Source organism: Canis lupus, chromosome 28 (genome assembly GCF_011100685.1).
Source record: "Canis lupus familiaris isolate Mischka breed German Shepherd chromosome 28, alternate assembly UU_Cfam_GSD_1.0, whole genome shotgun sequence".
Taxonomy (NCBI): Eukaryota; Metazoa; Chordata; class Mammalia; order Carnivora; family Canidae; genus Canis; species Canis lupus.
Genome location: NC_049249.1, coordinates 25,283,874 through 25,303,777, shown reverse-complemented (window position 1 = coordinate 25,303,777; position 19,904 = coordinate 25,283,874). Strand labels below are relative to the sequence as shown.

At 36.3% G+C, this 19,904-nt stretch overlaps 1 protein-coding gene across 5 annotated transcripts in view; it reads left to right on the top strand.

Annotated features, from left to right (window-relative positions):
* Window positions 1–19,904, top strand: part of CCDC186 (coiled-coil domain containing 186) — a 62,228-nt gene that overhangs the window by 16,592 nt on the left and 25,732 nt on the right. For 4 of the 5 annotated variants that reach the window (XR_005380635.1, XR_005380637.1, XM_038578854.1 and 1 more), the window contains 7 exons: window positions 4,116–4,244; window positions 8,643–8,855; window positions 9,783–9,902; window positions 17,584–17,688; window positions 18,116–18,214; window positions 18,385–18,471; window positions 19,518–19,660. Coding sequence is in view for 2 of the 5 variants with exons in the window: in XM_038578854.1 (XP_038434782.1) it covers window positions 4,116–4,244; window positions 8,643–8,855; window positions 9,783–9,902; window positions 17,584–17,688; window positions 18,116–18,214; window positions 18,385–18,471; window positions 19,518–19,660 (896 nt within the window). In the remaining 3 variants the exon portion in view is untranslated. The remainder of the gene's footprint in view (window positions 1–4,115; window positions 4,245–8,642; window positions 8,856–9,782; window positions 9,903–17,583; window positions 17,689–18,115; window positions 18,215–18,384; window positions 18,472–19,517; window positions 19,661–19,904) is intronic. The other variant, XR_005380638.1, reaches the window with a different exon arrangement.

The following is a 19,904-nucleotide window of genomic DNA, read 5'->3' as shown; positions in this document are numbered from 1 at the left end:
AATATTCAGACTTGTGGCAAAGCTGAGCTGCTCTTATCTTACTGAGCTGCTTTTTTTCTTCTGTAGACAGGATTAGAAGCATTTTAACCTTAAAAGTCTTTCCTTTTGTTTCATCCATCACCAAAAACTATATAATGAAAAAAAAAAACAATAAACAATTGATAATAAAAAAATTAAGCCAAGTTTTACTTGCTTATGTCTTGGTATATTTAATGTACCATTACATAGTTGGAAGGTGATAGTATTTATAAATTTTACTTGCTTAATCCTGACTTTTATGTACTTTAGAGCTATACCATAGTAAAAACAAACTTAAAACTTTAAAGCGTAAGGGAGGCTTACAAATGGACAGAAGCCAGCTTTTAGTAGGCAGGTCACTGCTGATGATCAGAAACTAAAGACCAAAAATAGGGGAGAGAACCCAAGCTGTTCTTTTCATGAGCTTGTTAGTGGTTGTGCCTTTTTAAAGGAGAAAATTGGATTCTAGTTTCTTTTGCTAGCCAATATAGCAGGATTCTTTTTTCTTAGATTAATCTCTAGATCTTCACCTTTCAATATGGCAGCCACTAGCCACATATAGCTATTGAGTACTTGAAAGGTGGCTAGTCCAAATTAAATACTTTAAGTATGAAATACACAATTTTGTGGACTTAGTATAAAAAAAGTAAAATATCTCAATTTCTAAAGTAAATTGATTATGTGTCAAAGTGTTAATATTTTGGATATATTAAGTTTAATATTTCACGTTTTGCTTCTTAAAATGTGTCTACTAGAAAATATAAATTACACATGTGGCTTGAATTGGACACTGTCACTCTAGGTAATTTTGTCATAAGGGAAATTATACACATGTTCTATGAGCTAACATTTTATTTATTTTTTTAAGAGATTTTATTTACTTATTCATGAGAGACACAGAGAGAAAGAGAGGCAGAGACACAGGCAGAGGGAGAAACAGGCTCCATGCCGGGAGCCCGATGTGGGACTCGATCCCAGTACTCCAGGATCATGCCCTGGGCCGAAGGCAGACACTAAACTGCTGAGCCACCCAGGGATCCCAATATAAGCTAACACTTAGGGTTTTTTCAGCAGCTTTATTGAGATATAATTTACATACCATGCAGTTCACCCATTTCAGTTATACAGCTTAATGGTTTTTAGTAGTACAACCTTCACCACAATTTTAGAATATTTATCAACTACCCCCAAAGAAACCCCATATCCATTGGTAGTCCTTAGGATTTTCTGTATATAAGATCATGTCATCTGCAAATAGAGAGTTTTACTTATCCTTTCCAAGTGCCTTTTATTTCATTTCTTACCTAATTGTCTGGCCTGGACCCTCCAATATGGGGTTGAATAAAAGTGGCAAGAATGGATATCTTGTTCTTGTTCTTGATCTTAGGGAGAAAGCATTTAGCTTGTCACCATTAAGTACTATACTAGCTGTGCTAGCATTCACAGATGCTCTTTATCAGGTTGAAGAAGTACATTTTTATTCCTACTTTGCTTAGTGTTTTTATTATGAAAGAGTGCTGAATTTTATCAAATGCTTTTTCTGCATTTATCGAGGTGATCATATGTTTTTGTTCTGTTGATATACATTACATTAATTGGTTTCTGGATGTTAAGCCAGCCTTGCATTGCTAGAATAAATAGCTTTGGGTCATGGTATATGATTCTTTTTATATATTTCAGGATTGGTTTGCTAGTGCTGTAATTTCCATTGATTGAGAATTTGTCTATATTCAGAAGAGATACTGGTCTTATAGTTCTTTTTCTTGTGATTTTCTTGGTCTTAGTGTCAGGGTAATACTGAAGTCATAAAATGAGTTGGGAAGTGTTTCTTTTGGGGAGAAGTTTGTGAAGAATTGATATGGTATTAATTCAGGGCATCTGGCTGGCTCAGTCTGAGGGGAGTGTGTGACTCTTGATCTTAGGGTCATGAGTTTGATTGAGCCCCATGTTGGGAATAGAGATTACTTAAAAATAAAATCTTAAAAAAAAGAATAGGTATTTTTTAAATGCATGGTAGAATTTATCTGTGCAGTCTCCTGGGCTTAAATATTTCTTGGTAGGTTTTGTTGTTTATTATTTTTTTTTTTTACTAATTAAATCTATTTATAGGTCTGCTCAGATTCTCTCTTCTTGAGCCAGTTTTGGTAGTTTGTGCCTTTCTAGGAATTGTCCTTTTATTTCATCCAAGTTAAATTGGTCATAGTATTCATTTATACTGTTTTTATTTCTATAAGGTTAGTGTGTCTCTTTTTTATTTCCATTCTAGTAATTTGAGTCTTTCTCCCACACCCCCTTTTTTGCCTAAAGGTTTGTCAATTTTGTCAATCTTTTCAAAGAACTGTTTTGTTGAATTTTCTGTTTATTTTCTATTTAATTTTCATTCTAATATTTATTATTTTCTTCCTCTTGCTGGCTTTAGGTTTAGTTTGCTTCTCTTATTCCAGTGCCTTAAGATGAAAGTTTGGTTGTTGACTTGAGAGATTTCTTTTTTTTTTAATATAGTTATAGCTGTAAATTTCCCTCTAAGCATTGCTTTCGGTATATCCCCTAAGTTGTGTATGTTGTGTCTTTGTATTCCTAATTTCCTCATATTTTCTAATTCTCCTTGTGATTTTCCCCATTGTTTATTGAAGTGTTAATTTTAACGTATTTGTGAAAATCTGAGATTTCTTGCTGTTACCAATTCTAGTTTCATTTCATTATAGTTTAAGAACATATTTTATAAGATTTCAATCTTTTAAGTTTATTGAGGTTTATTTTATGACCTGGCATATGTTCAGTCCTAGAGAATATTCCATGTCCACTTGATGAGCATGTATATTCTGTTGTTGGATGGAATGTATAGATGTGTTAGATCCAGTTGTTTTATAGTTCTGCTCAAGTTACCTGTTTCCTTGTTAATCTTCTGTTTGGTTCTGTCCGTTATTAAAAGTGAGGTATTGAAGTCTCCCGACTATCAATTGCCTCCTTCATTTCTGTCAGCTTTTGGTTCATGTATTTTCGTGCTATGTTACTTAGGTACATATATACTTAGAATTATTATTGATTGACCATTTAATCATTATAAAATCTCTCTCTCTTTCTCTCTGGTAACATTTTTTTTTTGTAGTTTATTTTGTATATTAGTATAGCCACTCCTATTTTTTTATGGTTATTTGCTTGCTGGATCTTTTTCCATTCTTTTTCTTTCAGTCTATATCTTTGAATCTAAAGCATGTCTTACAGATCGTGTCTTGTTGGATTGTGTTTTTAATTATATCTGATAATCTCTGGGTTTTGATATAAATAGTTAATATAATCTCATTTAATGCTGTTATTGACAGTAGATTTATGTCTGCCATTTTTTTTTTAAGATTTTATTTATTCATGAGAGACAGAGAGAGAGAGAGAGAGAGAGAGAGGGGGGCAGAGACATAGGCAGAGGGAGAAGCAGGCTCCTCACAGGGAGCCCAATGTGGGACTTGATACTGGGACTCCAGGATCACGACCTGAGCTGAAGGCAGACCCTGAACCGCTGAGCCATCCAGGCATCCCATATGTCTGCCATTTTTTTTCCATATGTCTGATGTCTTTTTGTTCCCCTATTCTTCTCTTACTGCTTTCTTTTGCATTAAGTGAATATCTAACATTTAAATTTCTTTCATTAAAAAAATAAATAAATTTCTTTCATATTTTCAGTATATTTTTGAGTTATTTACCTGGTGATTGTTCTAGAGCTTGCCACATACATCTTACCAGAAACTGCATCAGCTTTATACCTTAATTCTAATAAGATTTAGAAGTGGTGGCTCAGCGGTTGAGCGTCTGCTTTTAGCCTAGGGCATGATCCTGGGTCCAGAGATCGAATTCCACATCAGGCTCCCTGTGAGGAGCCTGCTTCTCCCTCTTTCTATGTCTCTGCCTCTGTGTCTCTCATGAATAAATAAATAAAATCTTAAAAAAAAAAAGATTTAGAAACATTGCTAACATTTACTTTTGATTTCTGTTTGAAGTATATTCATTACATTCTTTATGTTCCCTTTCATTGTTTATATTAAAGTGTTGGTAGTCTCTTTGGTATAGCTATAAAAATAATCTGGAAATAATTTTCTTTACAGTTAGAATCAAGAATAGAGGAACTTAGTAAAGAAGTTAAAACTTCCAAAGAAAAACTAGTAGCTCAAGACATTGCAGCTAAAAATGCAGTTCAGCAGTTGCATAAAGAGATGGCCCATCGAATGGAACAGGTATTTTTCAAATCATTATCATTATCAGCTTTATATTCTGGTGACTTTTTCTTGTTTATTATAAACTAATCTGTTAGACTATTTCGGGTATCAGTAGTATCTTAAGAATGGGTAATTAATTTTTAAAAAAATGCTAAAGCAGGGATCCCTGGGTGGTGCAGCGGTTTGGTGCCTGCCTTTGGCCCAGGGCGCGATCCTGGAGACCCGGGATCGAATCCCACGTCGGGCTCCCGGTGCATGGAGCCTGCTTCTCCTTCTGCCTCTCTGTCTCTCTCTGTGTGACTATCATGAATAAATAAATAAAATCTTTAAAAAAAAATGCTAAAGCAACACATAAATACATGCTAACTACAAAAATATTTTTTTAATAAATTGAGGAAGTATATAGAACAAAAAGTGAAAATCCTCCTTCATTTGTACTTCTCTCTTCCTGTGCCCAAATCCTTGGTATCCCATTCCTTGTTCCAAGGTTAACTGTTGATATTTTGGTTATGTATCTTATCATGTATACATGTATAAGGCACAGAAGCTTATGTGTATGTATTCATAAACATATTCTTCCTACTTAATTAGAATTTTACTGTGCATCTTGTTGGATTTTTTTTCCTACTTGGTATACCTTGATCATCTCCTTGAGTGGTATATATAGATTTCAGAAGAGAGCGTTTAAGTATTGTTTTTGTATTACTACCTGAGCTCTTTTTTGTTTTTTTTTTTAAGATTTATTTATTTATTTAAGAGAGCATATGTGAGGACATGAGTATGGGGCTGGGCAGAGGGGAGTGCAGAGGGAGAAGTGGACTCCCAGCTAAGCAGAGAGCCAGAGGCAGCAGGGCTTGATCCCAGGACCCTGAGATCATGACCTGAGATTAAGGCAGATGCTCAACCTACTGAGCCACTGGGTGGCCCTGAACTCCTTCTCAAGTATGGAATCTTACTTATAATCAACTTCACTTCCTAGCATAGTGCCTGACTGTTGGTTGTTATGATGAATTGAATCGGGAAGTATTAACTGACTATATAGGTAGAATGAATTTGAACCTTATACTTGTAAGAGGGTAGATTTACAAATTCTCAGGTAATTTACAGCATGTTTCCTCCCGCCATATCCTCATGGCCTGGTATTGGGAAATGTCTACAGGGCAGTTCAAGCTTAACATACCGCTCTGGATTCCTGCTTCCCCTTAGCTTCTTTGGCCCTGGGGAGTTTCTCATACTTTCTTGAGAACTTACCTGTTTATTAAAAGGATGTTTGTGGGGCACCTGGATGGCTCAGTCTGTTGAGCATCCAACTCTTGGTTTCAGCTCAGGTTGTGGTCTCAGGGATATGAGATTGTGGGATGAAGCCCCAAGGGGGCTCCAGGCTCAGTGGGGAGTCTACTCTCCCTCTCCATCTGCCCCTCCCCTCTCTGTATGCTTGCTTGCTCTCCCAAGTAAAGAAACATTTAAAAAATAAAAGGATATCTGTTGGATTTCATCTAAATATTTTGGATTTTGGATGGGGATAATTTATCTGCCATGTTTCAAAAAGCAGTACTTCTTATGTTTTAATTTTAGCAGGCTGTTGTATTTTTTTTTTTAAGATTTTTTATTTATTCATGAAAGACACCAGAGAGAGAGAGAGAGAGAGGCAGAAACCTAGGCAGAGGTTAGAGGCAGGCTCCTCACAGGTAGCCTGATGTGGGACTTGATCCTGCACCCTGGGATCACGCCCTGTGTTGAAGCCAGACGCTCTGTCGCTGAACACCCAGGTGTCCCAGACTGTTGTATCTTGATTATCTTATTCCTGCTTTTTCTTTATGTTTATCCAAGTCAATGATAAACATCTTAAACTGGTCAAATGCAAAGACTTACTGGCTTTTCTTCCTTTATCTATGCCATAAATGGACTTTCTAGGGAAGCTTAAGTAGTAATTACTATATTACTATATAGTAATACTATACTATATTATCTTGTTTAATACTCCCAGCAGTTCTGGGAAGCAAGTGCTGCCATGGTCTGGGTTGAGACCTAGAAACATGAACTTTAAGCACCCCAGGTTATTCCTTTGCAGCTGATCCACGGATGACTGAGTAACAGGACATCCCTGCTATAGTCAAGAACCTTACAGTTTTGGGCAGCGCCAGTGGCTTAGCAGTTTAGCGCTGCCTTCAGCCCAGGGTGTGATCCTTGGAGACCCCAGATTGAGTCCCACATCAGGCTCCCTGTATGGAGCCTGCTTCTCCCTCTGCCTGTGTCTCTGCCTTTCTCTCTCTCTCTCTGTGTGTCTCTCATGAATGAATAAAATCTTAAAAAAAAAAAAAAGAAAGAAAGAAAAAGAACCTTACAGTGTTTAACTTTATCTACTTTGTCTCTTTTCTGGTTTTTCCACTTCTCATCTCTCAATTTCAGTGAAGCTTCCATCCTGCCATCAGTTAGTTATCTTACTTAAACATGCGTTTAATAAAAGGTTCCGATGTATAAATCTTTTGGCTTCCCATTGCCTGTAGGATAAAATCTCACCTCATAAGCGTGATAAGAGAAACCCTTCTTCCTTTGAAGATTTAATCTCTACCAGTCTATTTCATAACTACTTCCTCCCCAGTCCAACCAGCATGCCAAATTTAAATCCTATAAAATGTCTTGATAGCCTCCAAAAAATCATGCTATTTTATACCCTTAGGCATTTGCACATTTCTTTATATATTGTATGTATATATGTTAAGATAATGTATAAATGTTTTGTTTATATGTTGTTCATACTAGGTAGTGAGCTCTTCTGGAACAGAAGCCACAACTTTTTGTATTTCTAAAAGCCAATATGTTGTCTGAGGACTAACTTATGAAACCAGACTTCTTTTGAAGTGAACGTTACCATTAATTGCCTTTTCTAAGAACAGTTATTCAGTTATCTAAAAGTATAGCTAATTCAGTTAACCAATTCCAGTACAATTTTCTCAGTCCTTGTCCACAATTACATTGTGAAATCCTCAGGGATCTCTGATATTCCTATTCTAGTGATTCCCTTAATTTCTCTTGAAAATTAGCAGACTGTTTCAGTAGGGGGAAAAAATCCCAATTGAGCAATTTTAAAAAGTGTTTGTATAGTATTCTGTGTATCTATTAGATGTATTTATCAGCTGTACCAGAACTTCATGAAACATTCTTAGTCAGTTAATTTTCATCAGAGCATGAGAGCTTTTCCTACATTCTCTTAACATTATACATCTTCAATTCAGTTATAGTATCAGTTGGCATTTACACTAGATACCACTGAAAATCCCTAAAATTTAAGGTTCCATCTTTTATAACATGAATATGTGCTGCATCATATTTGCAAATTGTGAATTTAAATTTACTTAAATGAAAGGCTTTCTGTAAAAGTTTTCATTGCATGAAACTTCAGAATATGGAGTACCAGCTTATATTAATAGAGAATTTTGAGGCCATATAGATTGTCACACTTAGTCCAGTTAGGTATTTTTTAAGTAAAATATTTTTTCTTTTTTAAGGATTTTACTTATTTATTTGAGAGAGAGGGTGAGCGTGTGGGGAGAGGCAGAGGGAGAGGGAGAAGCAGACTCCCCTACTGAGCAGGGAGCCCAATGCAGGCTTGATCTTAGGACCCTGAGATTATGATCTGAGCCAAACACAGCTGCTTAACTGACTGGGCCACCCAAGCACCCAATGAAGTGAAATACTTTAGAAACCTTTTCATATACAGAAAATCAAATGAATAATTAGCTTTCATATGATTACTTTTTGCAAGAACTTGATCCTGAACTTGATCCTGAACTTGATCCCAGGACTCTGGGATCACAACCTGAGCCACCCAAGTGCCCCTTGAGAAACCATTAAAACTCTTCAAGCTAAAGGAATGAGAAGAGGGAACCAGTAGTGCGGTTCAGAGGGGCTAATTATATAATGAGGGCACCTGATGTGAGCAGTGGCCTTCAGCCAACATGTGGTGATTGGAGAAGCCAGATGTCACTCTGCCTGTACTTGTGGTCTGCCAAGTGCCTCCTGTTGGTGGCCGAATCTAACTGGAAGTTCTGGGCAAGGAAACTTGATATAGTCCATGATAGTCATTTCCCCAAAGCACAGGGTGGGATAGGATAGAGTGGAAAAGTAGATCTGGAGGAGTAATTATGTCAGCCAAAGTAGAAGAAATAGGAAAGCATAAAAGCAAATACTAGTGATACTAATTTGTTTACTGTATCATTTTTCTCTAATTTTGAATATTTCCTTTCATTTAAAAATTTCCTGACACAGGCCCTGGGGACATTATGCAAAAAAAAAAAAAAAAAAAAAAAAAAAAAAAAAAAAAACCCAGAAAATACATTGGTAACATTATAGAAAAATATTTATTTTGATTTTGATTTAAAAAAAATTTTATTAATGCTGGATATTTTTTCAAAGGCCAACAAAAAATGTGAAGAGGCACGCCAGGAAAAAGAAGCAATGGTAATGAAGTATGTAAGAGGTGAGAAGGAATCTTTAGACCTTCGAAAGGAAAAAGAGATACTTGAAAGGAAACTCAGAGATGCGAATAAAGAGTCTGAGAAAAATACTAACAAAATTAAGCAGCTTTCTCAGGAGAAAGGACGGTTGCACCAGCTATATGAGACCAAGGTATAATTTGTGCTATTGTACTATAGTTGAAATTCATTCCTTTTTCTTTTCCTTACCGTATCAAACAATCATAATTAATGTGGTTAAAGTCACTATTAAGCATAAAGTTGTTTTTGTTAGTTTACCTTCTAAGAACATGAATGCTTTAAAAGTCTTAGTATCTCATTACCTGTCTGCAAAAAAAGTCTTTGCTAGGAAAAAAACAAGATATCGATACATGTTGTTTATTAAATAACTTTTTCCTGATATTTTTTAAACCTTTTAATATCTGTACTTTGAAGAAATGAGTTTCTGCTTCAAAAGAACATTTTATTTTGGTAAAATACATGCATAGTGGGATCAAGATGTGAATAGTTTCTCAGCCAGAACTATGTAATTTGACTAGAATCTTAATGTAATACTTATTTGTTATAGGATAGAACTTACATTTTTCTTGTAGAAAAACATGTTCTTTTTAGATGCTGCCCAAAGAAATTTAATTACTGAGCTATTCAGAGTCCTTGGTGTTAACTAGCAGCCTCATAGCATGGTCTTATTTCTAGTCCATTATCATTTCTTGGTAATGAATGTTATTTTTTCATTAACTTTTAGTTCAGGAATGTTTTCATTGTTCTCAGAAATTCTGGAAGATTTTAATTTGTATTTCGTCTTAATGCCAGCCAGTTGAGAAGAATCATACTTAATGCTTGCTTGCAAATATCTAGTTGGCTGAAATATAAATGTTAATCATCTTATGTCTGTTAATTTGATTTAGGATTTTGGTCCTCTCTTTCATTTGAACTTTGAATTAGGTTTATGTACGTTATAATATACTAAACCCTGAAATATTGTGTTATTGAATTGATTGTTTTGAGGAGGTATAAAAGATACATAAATAACTAGTTGATTGTTCAGATGAAAAAATATGACCTAGTATTACTGTTTTAGGAAAGTGAAACTACTAGACTCACCAGAGAAATTGACAAACTAAAGGAAGATATTAATTCTCATGTCATTAAAGTAAAATGGGCACAAAACAAATTAAAAGCAGAAATGGATTCACACAAGGTAAGTACTATATACTGCAGTGGAATATTAGATTCAGTTTTAAAAGCAAATACAGGGGCACCTGGGTAGGTCACTTGCATGAGTGACACTTGGCTTTAGCTCAGGCCATAATATCAGGGTCATGTGATTGAATCCTCCATTGGGCTCTGCACTTAATGCAAGGTCTGCTTAGGGCTCTCTCCCTCTCTCTCTCTGCCCCTCCCCACTGCACGTGCATGCGTGCTCTTGCTCTCTTTCTAAAATAAATAAAAAATAAATCTCCAAAAAAAGAGAGCAAATGAAGTAATAGTTAATGAGACATAAAGCTTAATTTTGTGACTTCTGTGGGATAGGTTGGGCCTGAATATTTGATGAATGTGAGAAGATATTTCCTTGTGTGATTTACATATTAAATTAGAATGCTAAATTTTATCATGAATTTTAAAAAATATTGAATCTTATCATTCATTGCTAACAACTCCAAAATTGATTTTGTTGTTCAAGGATATTTTTGGTAGCTATATTTAATATTATACATTGTCAGAAATTTAGGGGGAGAAGCATAGTCTGTATGTTATCAAAATTGAAAGTAAACTCTGGAAATTAAAAAAAAAACCCAGTGATACTAAGATTCTTATAATCAAGAAATATAAATTCTTATTTAAATAAGAGTGTAATAAAGATCTTAAGAGTTTCCATATCTATTTGTTACGATATAATTCCATTGATATTATACCTAATGAATATCTTTTTTTAAAAAAAAATTAATGAAAAGTGATCATAAAGGCTGGTACCTGATGCCATAATTTTAAGCACTAACTGTACTGGTATAAGAGTTATAAAAATCTGAATATGATAGAATGTGAAGTAAAATAACAACTCTGAAATACTTAAATAGAAAAGCAATGTTATTTATAACAGATTCCAGGTTTTCAAAAATAGACTTAATGTTAGTGTTTAAAACCATAATCATAAGTTATCTCATTAAATAATTCTAAGTAGAATAACCTTTGGATATTTACATATATTATCAGAGAAAACTGTAGGGAGAGGTGTCTGTGTTGACAGTGGTCAAAGAATAGAGACTAGCAGCTCTCCTCAAGTTCTGAGCTAACTGTTGATCTGCACCCAAGTGTTAGGGAGCCAGACATGTAGAGAAGGAATTGCCAGAAGGGAATACGAGCAAAAATCTTTGCAGTTCACATAGGGCTATAAATCGTTTAAAATTCCAAATCCTAGATCATGGTAATGATTTCTAAACTGCCTGAGTTGCTTCAGGATCTGACCATAATACTGGGTCATAACTAATGTCTGTGGTACTTTTCTGCTCATCATCTATAGCCCTAAGACACAGGAGCCTGAAACCTATTTGCTAGCACTGGAGAGTGAAAGACTAATACTTGGTCTTCTGTGACCACACGTGTTAAAAAATATGGGTGATAATAGATATTTAATGGCAGTTTTGAGGTCAGATGAAACTGGATACTCTAGGTTAGAGAAATGGTTTAAGGCTGAGATACTAAAGTTACATGGTTTGGATTGCTAGAAAATGAAAATAACAAGTATTTTGTCCTAGTATGTGAAAATTAGAAACTTACCAGTTCTTTTTTTTTCTTTACATTTATTTTTGTAAAGGTTTATTTGTTCATTCATGACAGACAAACAGAAGCAGAGATACAGGTAGAGGGAGAAGCAGACTCCCCGTGGGGAGCCTGATGCAGGACTCAATCCCAGGACTCTGGGATCACGACCTGAGCCAAAGGCAGATGCTCAACCACTGAGCCACCGAGGCGTCTCTTTTCTTTACATTTTTAAAAAGATTTATTTATTTATTTGAGAGAGAAAGTGTGTGCACACTTGTGGCAGGGAAGGGCAGAGGGGGAGAGGGAGTTGGGAAGGACAACTGTACTCCTCAAGCCAACTCCGCACCAAGTGTGGAGCCCAACATGGGCCTTGATTCCAGGAAACTTGAGATCATGATCTGAGCTGAAATCAAGAGTTGGCTGTTTAATCAACTGAACCACTCAAGCACCCCTTTACCAGTTCTTTTTAAAGACATTTTTTAACCAGCAAGCGTTTCATTGGGCTTTCCTCTGTGCACAGCATTGTATTAAATAGTTCATATATAGTGAATGGTAGGGGTCTTGATTGCTCTCAGAGAGTATCTGGGATGAGATCCTGGTGACCAGTTATATGTATTTACCTAGTTGATGTGAGGAAGAGTATCTGGATCAAAGGGTACAAGATTTAGTGACTATCCACACAATGTTGGCCACCTGCTAAAATGTGGACAAGAGCTAGGACTCTTGTAAGTTTTTCTCCAGGTACCCTTTCCAACTTCTAGTCCCTGCGCACCTAGTCCTAGGCATTAATACTAAAGTTCTGGAAGGTAGTGGATTCATTGTGAACATTAGCTTCTGATCAGGACTCCAGGCCTGATTTCCAGAATTTAAGTCTCAGACTAAGTAGATTGGATTGCTCCATCATCAGTAGAATTATCAATTGGACCAAACAATAGGAACAATTTCATTTATTCCCTTTCCTAAAGTCCCTCAGTAGTTAAACTAAAATGTGTTTTTAACACATAGCTTCTAAAAACAAGACTATTGAGTGTAGTAAAGGACTTCCCCCACAGTGTAAACCTTATATACTTGTTGACCTATCTGGTTGCTACCTTTGGGTCCCAGGATAAAATAATCTCACTGGGAGCATAGATGTGGCCAGTAACGGATGTGGCAGTAGACTGTGGTTTGACTCTGCTGGGTGCTTGCCAGTCATTTTTGCTTCAGAGAAAGCTTGAGAAATAGGGTCTTGGGTATCAAGGCAGCATCTAGACCAGTAGGAAGTAAGAGACTATAATACACTGCAGACCTAATGTGCAACTAGGGGTTGGTATATTTTATGATGTATTCCTTCAACAAGACTCTGCTACTTACTATCTATGCTTTTCTTCAAAAGTTATCACATTGTCAACAATAACCTCATTCTTAAATGGTTTACTCATAAAGCCCACTGATTAGAAGCTAGAGCTCACTTTTAATTAGCTTTGCTGTTATCTCACTTAGTAAAACTATATGTTCAGTTCTATAACTCTTCCATAACTATAGTCTATTGCATTATGGAGTAACAAGGTCCAGGTTTACCCTCCCATCTTAAAAACTTAAAAAAAAAAAAAACAGACAAAATGTATGAAATGAAGGTTTTTAGGCTTGGGCAACAAAGGCAGGACAGGACAGTGATCTCTGAGAATGGGAAAATAAGCAAGATGTAATGCCTGCAGTTTCCAGATTGCAGCAAAAGAAGAGGACCCCAGTCAGATCCCAGCAGTCTCCAGGAATTGAGGAGACAAACTGAAGTATAGAAAATATGGCAGAGTACCAGAGAAGAGAAAGGTTTGGAGATTGCAGTGTGTTCCTCTCAGCTCTTCATTCAGCTCACTACTCACTGATGAGTGTATGTGTGTGAGAAAGTTAGAGGTGGAGAAAGGACTGTCAGAAAGGAGTAGGCGCAACAGTTCCTGGGGCTCCCAGAGGGCTAATGGAAATCGTTCATGTTCCCCCCAGCCAAGAGAAGCCATCTTAACATACAGGGCATCCAGTGGTCCTCAGAAGGGTGTTACTTCAGCGAGACTCCAGGCTGTTATGGACCCATTTACAAAGCTTTGAAAGAAAGCCTCCAATCAAATTGTTTCAATAACCATGTCCCAGAAGAAAGCCAAAATATTCAAGTTAGTTAAAGAATCTCCAGGATCTAAGAACATAAAATTCACAATGTTTAGTATCTAATAAAAAATTAAGAGACAGGCAGAGAAGGAGGAAAATATAGCCTATAATGAGATGAAAAGAAAAATCAGTTGATAAAAACAAAGCCAGAAATAACACAGATGAAAGAAGTAGGTAAAGATGTTAAAACAGCTATTATAAAAATATACTCCATATGTTCAAGAAGATGAGTGAAAGTGGGAATATGTTAAGGAGAAACATAAAAGATTTTTAAAAGGCCAAATTGATATAATGTTTGAAATGAAAAATACATTGGATAGAATTAACAGAAGGTTAGATGTTCTAGAAGACAAGATTAGTGAACTTGAAAAACATGAAACTTTAAAAACATGAAAATATAGCATAAAAAATTATGCTAGGGATACCTAGATATATAACTTATACACAGAATTCCAGATTCATATATTCACTTGGCTATTTGACATCTGACATCTTGGATGACTTACAGGCATCTTCAACTGAGCATATCTAAAACAGAATAGAAAATGTGCTGGCCCTCCATTACTCTTCCATCTCAAGAAATCGCAATTCATCCTTTTAGTTGCCCTGGCCAGAAATCTTAGGTTTATCCTTGTTAAACCTATGGTTCTCAGTCACCATATCCAGTCCCTTAGCAAATCTTCTTGCTCACTTCTTTCAGGTCTTTACCATCTGTCACCTCTCAGTGATACTTTCCCTGGCTCTCTAAATTTGCATACCTCCCCTCAAACCCCCTTGTGTCCTAACTTTATTTTGACTCCTTAACATTTGTCATTATCTAATATAACATATTTTTACTTAGATATTTTATGTATTATCTGTGATCATCACTAGAATATCAGCTTTAAGAGTAGAGATACATTTTTTTAAGATTTTATTTATTCACAAGAGACACAGAAAGAGGGACAGAGACATAGAGGGAGAAGCAGGCTCCCTGTGGGGAACCAGATGTGGAACTCGATCCCAGGACTCTGGGATCATGCCCTGAGCCAAAGGCAGACAGACACTCAGCCACTGAGCCACCCAGGCATCCCGAGAGTAGAGATGTTATCTGTCTTCTTACAGTAATATTTCTTCAAAGCTTTGAACAGTGCCTGACGTGGCAGGTGCTCAGGGAATAAATGAAACATAGTCCCTTAACCAAAACTTTTCTTTTATTTGGTTATTTAATATATATTTAGCATTATGGGAATCTCTCAGTTGCTATTTTTTTAATGAATACAGTGAATACTTACTGTGTACCAAGCTGTTTCAGTTATTGATGGTATAGAAGTAGGGGACCCTAAAAGATTTGGGGCACCTATGTGGTTCAGTCAGTTAAGTGTCTTCAGCTCAGGTCATGGTCTCAAAGTCCTAGATCAAGTATTGGCATCCCTGCTCATCAGGGAGTCTGCTTCTCCCTTTCCCATTGCCCCTCCCCCTGCTTGTGTGCACTCTCTCTCTCAAATAAAGTTTTCTTTTTTTTTTATTTAAGATTTTATTTATTTTTTGTTAATGAGAGACACAGAAAGAGAGGCAGAGATGTAGGCAGAGGGTAAAGCAGGCTCTTCACAGGGAGCCTGATGCAGGACTCTATCCCTGGACCCCAGGATCACCCTCTCAGCCAAAGGCAGATGCTCAAACACTGAGCCACCCAGGCGTCCCAAATAAATAAAATCTTTTTTTTTTTTTTAAGATTTTATTTATTTATTCATGAGAGATACACAGAGTGGCAGAGACACAGGCAGAGGGAGAGAAGCAGGCTTCCTGCAAGGAGCCTGATATGGAACTCGATCCCGGGACTCTGGGATCACACCCTGAGCCGGAGGCAGATGCTCAACCAACTGAGCCACCCAGGCGTCCCTGAACAAAATCTTTAAACAAAAAACAAATCAAGTTCTTATTTAAAAACCAGCAGCTAGATATATATAGCTAAGTACTTAATTATATGATAGAGTTATCCAAAAATTATGTAAAAGAAGTAGTGTGTGAAGATAGATGCAATTTAGATGGTTCAAAAGATGAAGAGAAACATTTCGAGTGGAGGAATAGCAAGAAAAAAGGAAAAACAGGAGATGAGTATTTCATATTTAGGAAAACAAGCCTTCTTAGAGGGGAGGTTTATATTAGTGATTCCTTCATAGATTCAGCAAATATTATGTGAATAATTAACATATGGCAAGTGCTAAGCTAAGTATTGTTCAGAAACTATGTTCTCAATGGAGGAAACACGTAAGCTACAAAGTATCAGTTGTTATGATCTAGGAATGCCCTGGACTCTGCCTATAGGAAAGCAAGATAGTAGCTTCTGCCCTTTTCTGAAAGGCAGCTACTAGGAGAAGATACCTAAACCCTCATTTCAAATCCAAATAATAGCCCAGGCCATGGGACTGGATAGGTCTGAAGAACTTTGGAAAAAGAGCTACAGAACAGGGCTTTATCTGGAAAATTGCCACAGGAAAGAGGAAGCCAATTGAGACAGAGAAGACAACAGTGGAAAGGGGAAAAACAGTACTATGTTGTCTTGTAATAGGAACAGAGGAAGGCTATCCAGAGTCCGGAGTGGTCAGAACTGGAGCAAGTAAGTCAAGAATAGAAAATGAGAGAAAGTCATTGGATTTGATGAGAGAATAGTCACTGCAAACCTTTAGAATTGCTATTTTAGGAGTGTGGTTAAGAACAGAAACCAAATTGTAGCATGGATCTATAAGACAGTTTTGAATAGATACCATGGCCATAAAACAAAGAATTCTTTTATGTGTGTACAAAGAGCTGTTTAACACTTTCTTCCTCTTGTCTTACCAGGTTAATGACTTGTAGTGATTTACTGAAAACTATCAAATTTAACTTTATTTAATGGCTATAAATTAACTGCACAGGCTACTTTAGTTTTTTGTCAGAGCATAAAGTGTTATTTCTAGAATAGTATCCAACCACTCAGTGGCAGTACCAAGGTTACTCTGGTCATTGTTCTTACCATTTATCACATTATTGAGACCAGTCATGTCACTGTCTGTGAAGGAAAAACTGTTCTCCTCCTCAAGTGTAGGAAAGAACCCAGTTCTCCTTACTGTGTTTCATCCCTGTAAGTCTAGTTTATTTTTATGCAGAACACTTCACCTCTGACACTTCTGGTCATCAGATGTGTGCAGGTTTTCCCCCACGACAAGTAATTCTCTGCAATACCACCTACAGTTTCACTCGACTCTGACATACCTACCTGGAGATAGTATTGAATCCCACAGATTAAGGGCTCAGTCCTATAAGAATGCCCCCTGTTCTGCACCACACACACACATTACAGATGCCAGCCACAAGCCCAGGTGTGCTTGTGACCAGCCAGCTATAGATCAGAAGTTCCAGGGATCCCCTCCTTGGGTTTGAAGGATTTACTTAAAGAACTCAGGAAAACAATGTTTATCATGTTATTAAAGGATATGATAAAGGATATAGACAAACAGCCAAATGAAGAGATATATAGGGCGAGGTCTAGGTGGGTCCCAGGTGTAGGAGCCTCTCCCCATCGAGTTGGGGTGCATCATCCTCTCAGTGTGGTTATACTTGACAGCCTGGAAGCTCTCTAAGCCCCATTCTTTGGGATTTTATGGAAGATTCGTTATGAAGGCATGATCAATCAACTCCATCTTCTGGCCTTCTTTGGGGGCTGAAAATTCAAGACTGCTAATCATGACTTGATTTTTCTGGTGACCAGCTCTCATCCAGGAGTTCACCCAGAGTCGCCTCATTAGAAGAAAACATACTCCTGTCACTTGGGAAAATACAAGAGTTTCAAGAGCTCTGTGTCAGGAACAGAGGTCAAAATCGATATTGCAACCAGAGATGCTCCTAGTGTTCTTGTGACTTAGAAAATTACAAGAGTTTTAGGAGTTTTGTGTCCGGGACCAGGGGCAGAAACCAATATATATTTTTCTTTATCTCACACTATCTTTTTGTCAATGCAGGAAACCAAAGATAAACTCAAAGAAACAACAACAAAGCTAACTCAAGCAAAAGAAGAAGCTGATCAGATACGGAAAAACTGTCAGGACATGATAAAAACATATCAGGTATGCTTAACTTTTCAAAGAGACTAGTAGCAAAATTACACCAAATGTCAGTACCCTTGCTTCATTAATATTTTGTATCTGTAACATTTGAAGCATGGAATGGATTTGGTAGGGCAGTTAAATAAATTACAGGTTATTTTCTGTGTTAAAGTACATGTAGCTTAACTAAAGACCTTAGAGAAATTAACTAAATAAAAACACTAGAAAGTGTCAGAAGAATAAAGAGTACAAGGAACTCTGTGTTATGTTGCATATCTTAAGTACTATTCTTGTTCATGCAGAATTGACATATTTAAGATCTTTCAATGCAGTCATTTTTAGATATCTAAGGTTTGCATTTCACAATCTGTAAAGTTAACTGCAAAAGCTTTCCAAAGTATAAAACTTTAAAAATTCAGTCATACTTTTTTCATTTCCTTTACATTAGGAGTCAGAAGAAATTAAATCAAATGAGCTCGATGCCAAGCTTAGAGTCACAAAAGGAGAACTGGAGAAACAAATGCAAGAAAAGTCTGACCAGCTAGAGGTGAGTGGCTCTGGCCTTTTCATTACCCTGGATTGGGTAATAAATTGAGGAGGAGAGAAGGGATGAATACTGTCTCCCATTTTAAAGGCCCTTTTGAAGGAACAGGCAATAAACTTTAGGTCTTTTTTTAGTACATAATGATTTGTGGTTTCTTTTAAACTTTTTAAAAGATGCATCATGCCAAAATAAAAGAACTGGAAGATCTGAAGAGGACATTTAAGGAGGGCATGGATGAACTTCGAACACTGAGAACAAAGGTGAGGAAATCTATAGTCAGGATTTCAAAGGAAGGGTAAATAGCTTCAATTTTAGACTCCTGATTTTTTTAAGTGTTGGGGAAACACTTTCATTCCAAAATGAAAGAACTCAGAGGAGTAGAATATCGATTTTCTAGCAATAAAATGGACTCTTATTGAAATGAAAATGTCTTCCACTTTGGTCCCTTTGAAGTATTTGCCAAAAGTTCCTGTTTTATAGCACATTTGCTGTTTCTGTCACTTATCTTTGGGCCTCTCATGTAAGGCAGTTGTATCAGCAAAATAATTGGAAAGATAGTTGGACTCTAGAACTGAGTGACAGAAGTTAACGGATTTTATATTTCTCCTTATAGTCTTGTACAGTTTTAATTTCTAACAATCTAGTGTAGTCTTCATTGTAAAAATAGTATCCCTTTTAATATGAATGTGAAATATCATTGTATATCATTCATTTATTTAGAAATAGGCTTTTAAGTAGCCACCTTGACTTTGCCATCATTTAACAATTTTCAAAGTGTCCTTCATGTGCCCTTCCATTTGTTCTCTGTGACTGTCCTTTGAGGTAGGTGGGGAAGGTATATCCTGTTGGCAGGTTAAGAAATGGAGATTTAGCCAAAACAACATGACATGCTAAAAGTCCCGTGACTAAATCATGAGAAATCTGAGACTCAACCCCGGCATTCTTATCATCCCATTATGTTTTCTTCACATTAATTAATTCTGCTCCAGAATTTAATTTAGGTGTTTGTTTGTTTTGTTTTGAGCAAGAGAGAGAATGCATGTGTGAGCTCATAAGTGGTGGAGGAGGAGCAGGGGGAGAGGGAGAATCTTAAGCAGGTTTCCTGCATAGTAGTGTGGAGCCTGATTGGGGGTCGATCCCATGACTCTGAGATCATGACCTAAGCCAAAATCAGGAGTCAGGTGCTTAACCGACTGAACCACCCATGTGCTCCTAGCTTGGATTATTAATATATAATCACTATATGAAATAATTAAGGAACAAGTAAATTTTGTTTTTAGTCTAACTTGGTTATGATTTTTGATAGGTGAAATGTCTAGAAGATGAACGATTAAGAACAGAAGATGAGTTATCAAAATATAAGGAAATTATTAATCGACAAAAAGCTGAAATTCAGAATTTATTGGACAAAGTAAAAATTGTGGATCAGATACAGGAGCAGCATCAAAGGTATAAACCGAGCAACTTCTGTTTATGCTAATCAATAGGCTTTTTAATTCTATCTCAAGATTCTGTTATTAAATGTAATTATTGCATTAAACAGGAATAATTTTATAATTTTACGAGCTAAAAAATTTTAAATTTCTATCTTCATTTGAACTTTTGGCTTTATGACTTCTAAAAATCCAAGTTTATATTCTCTAAATATTGGAAGTAGCAATTTGCAAAACACAATGTTTTTTTCTTAATTCAT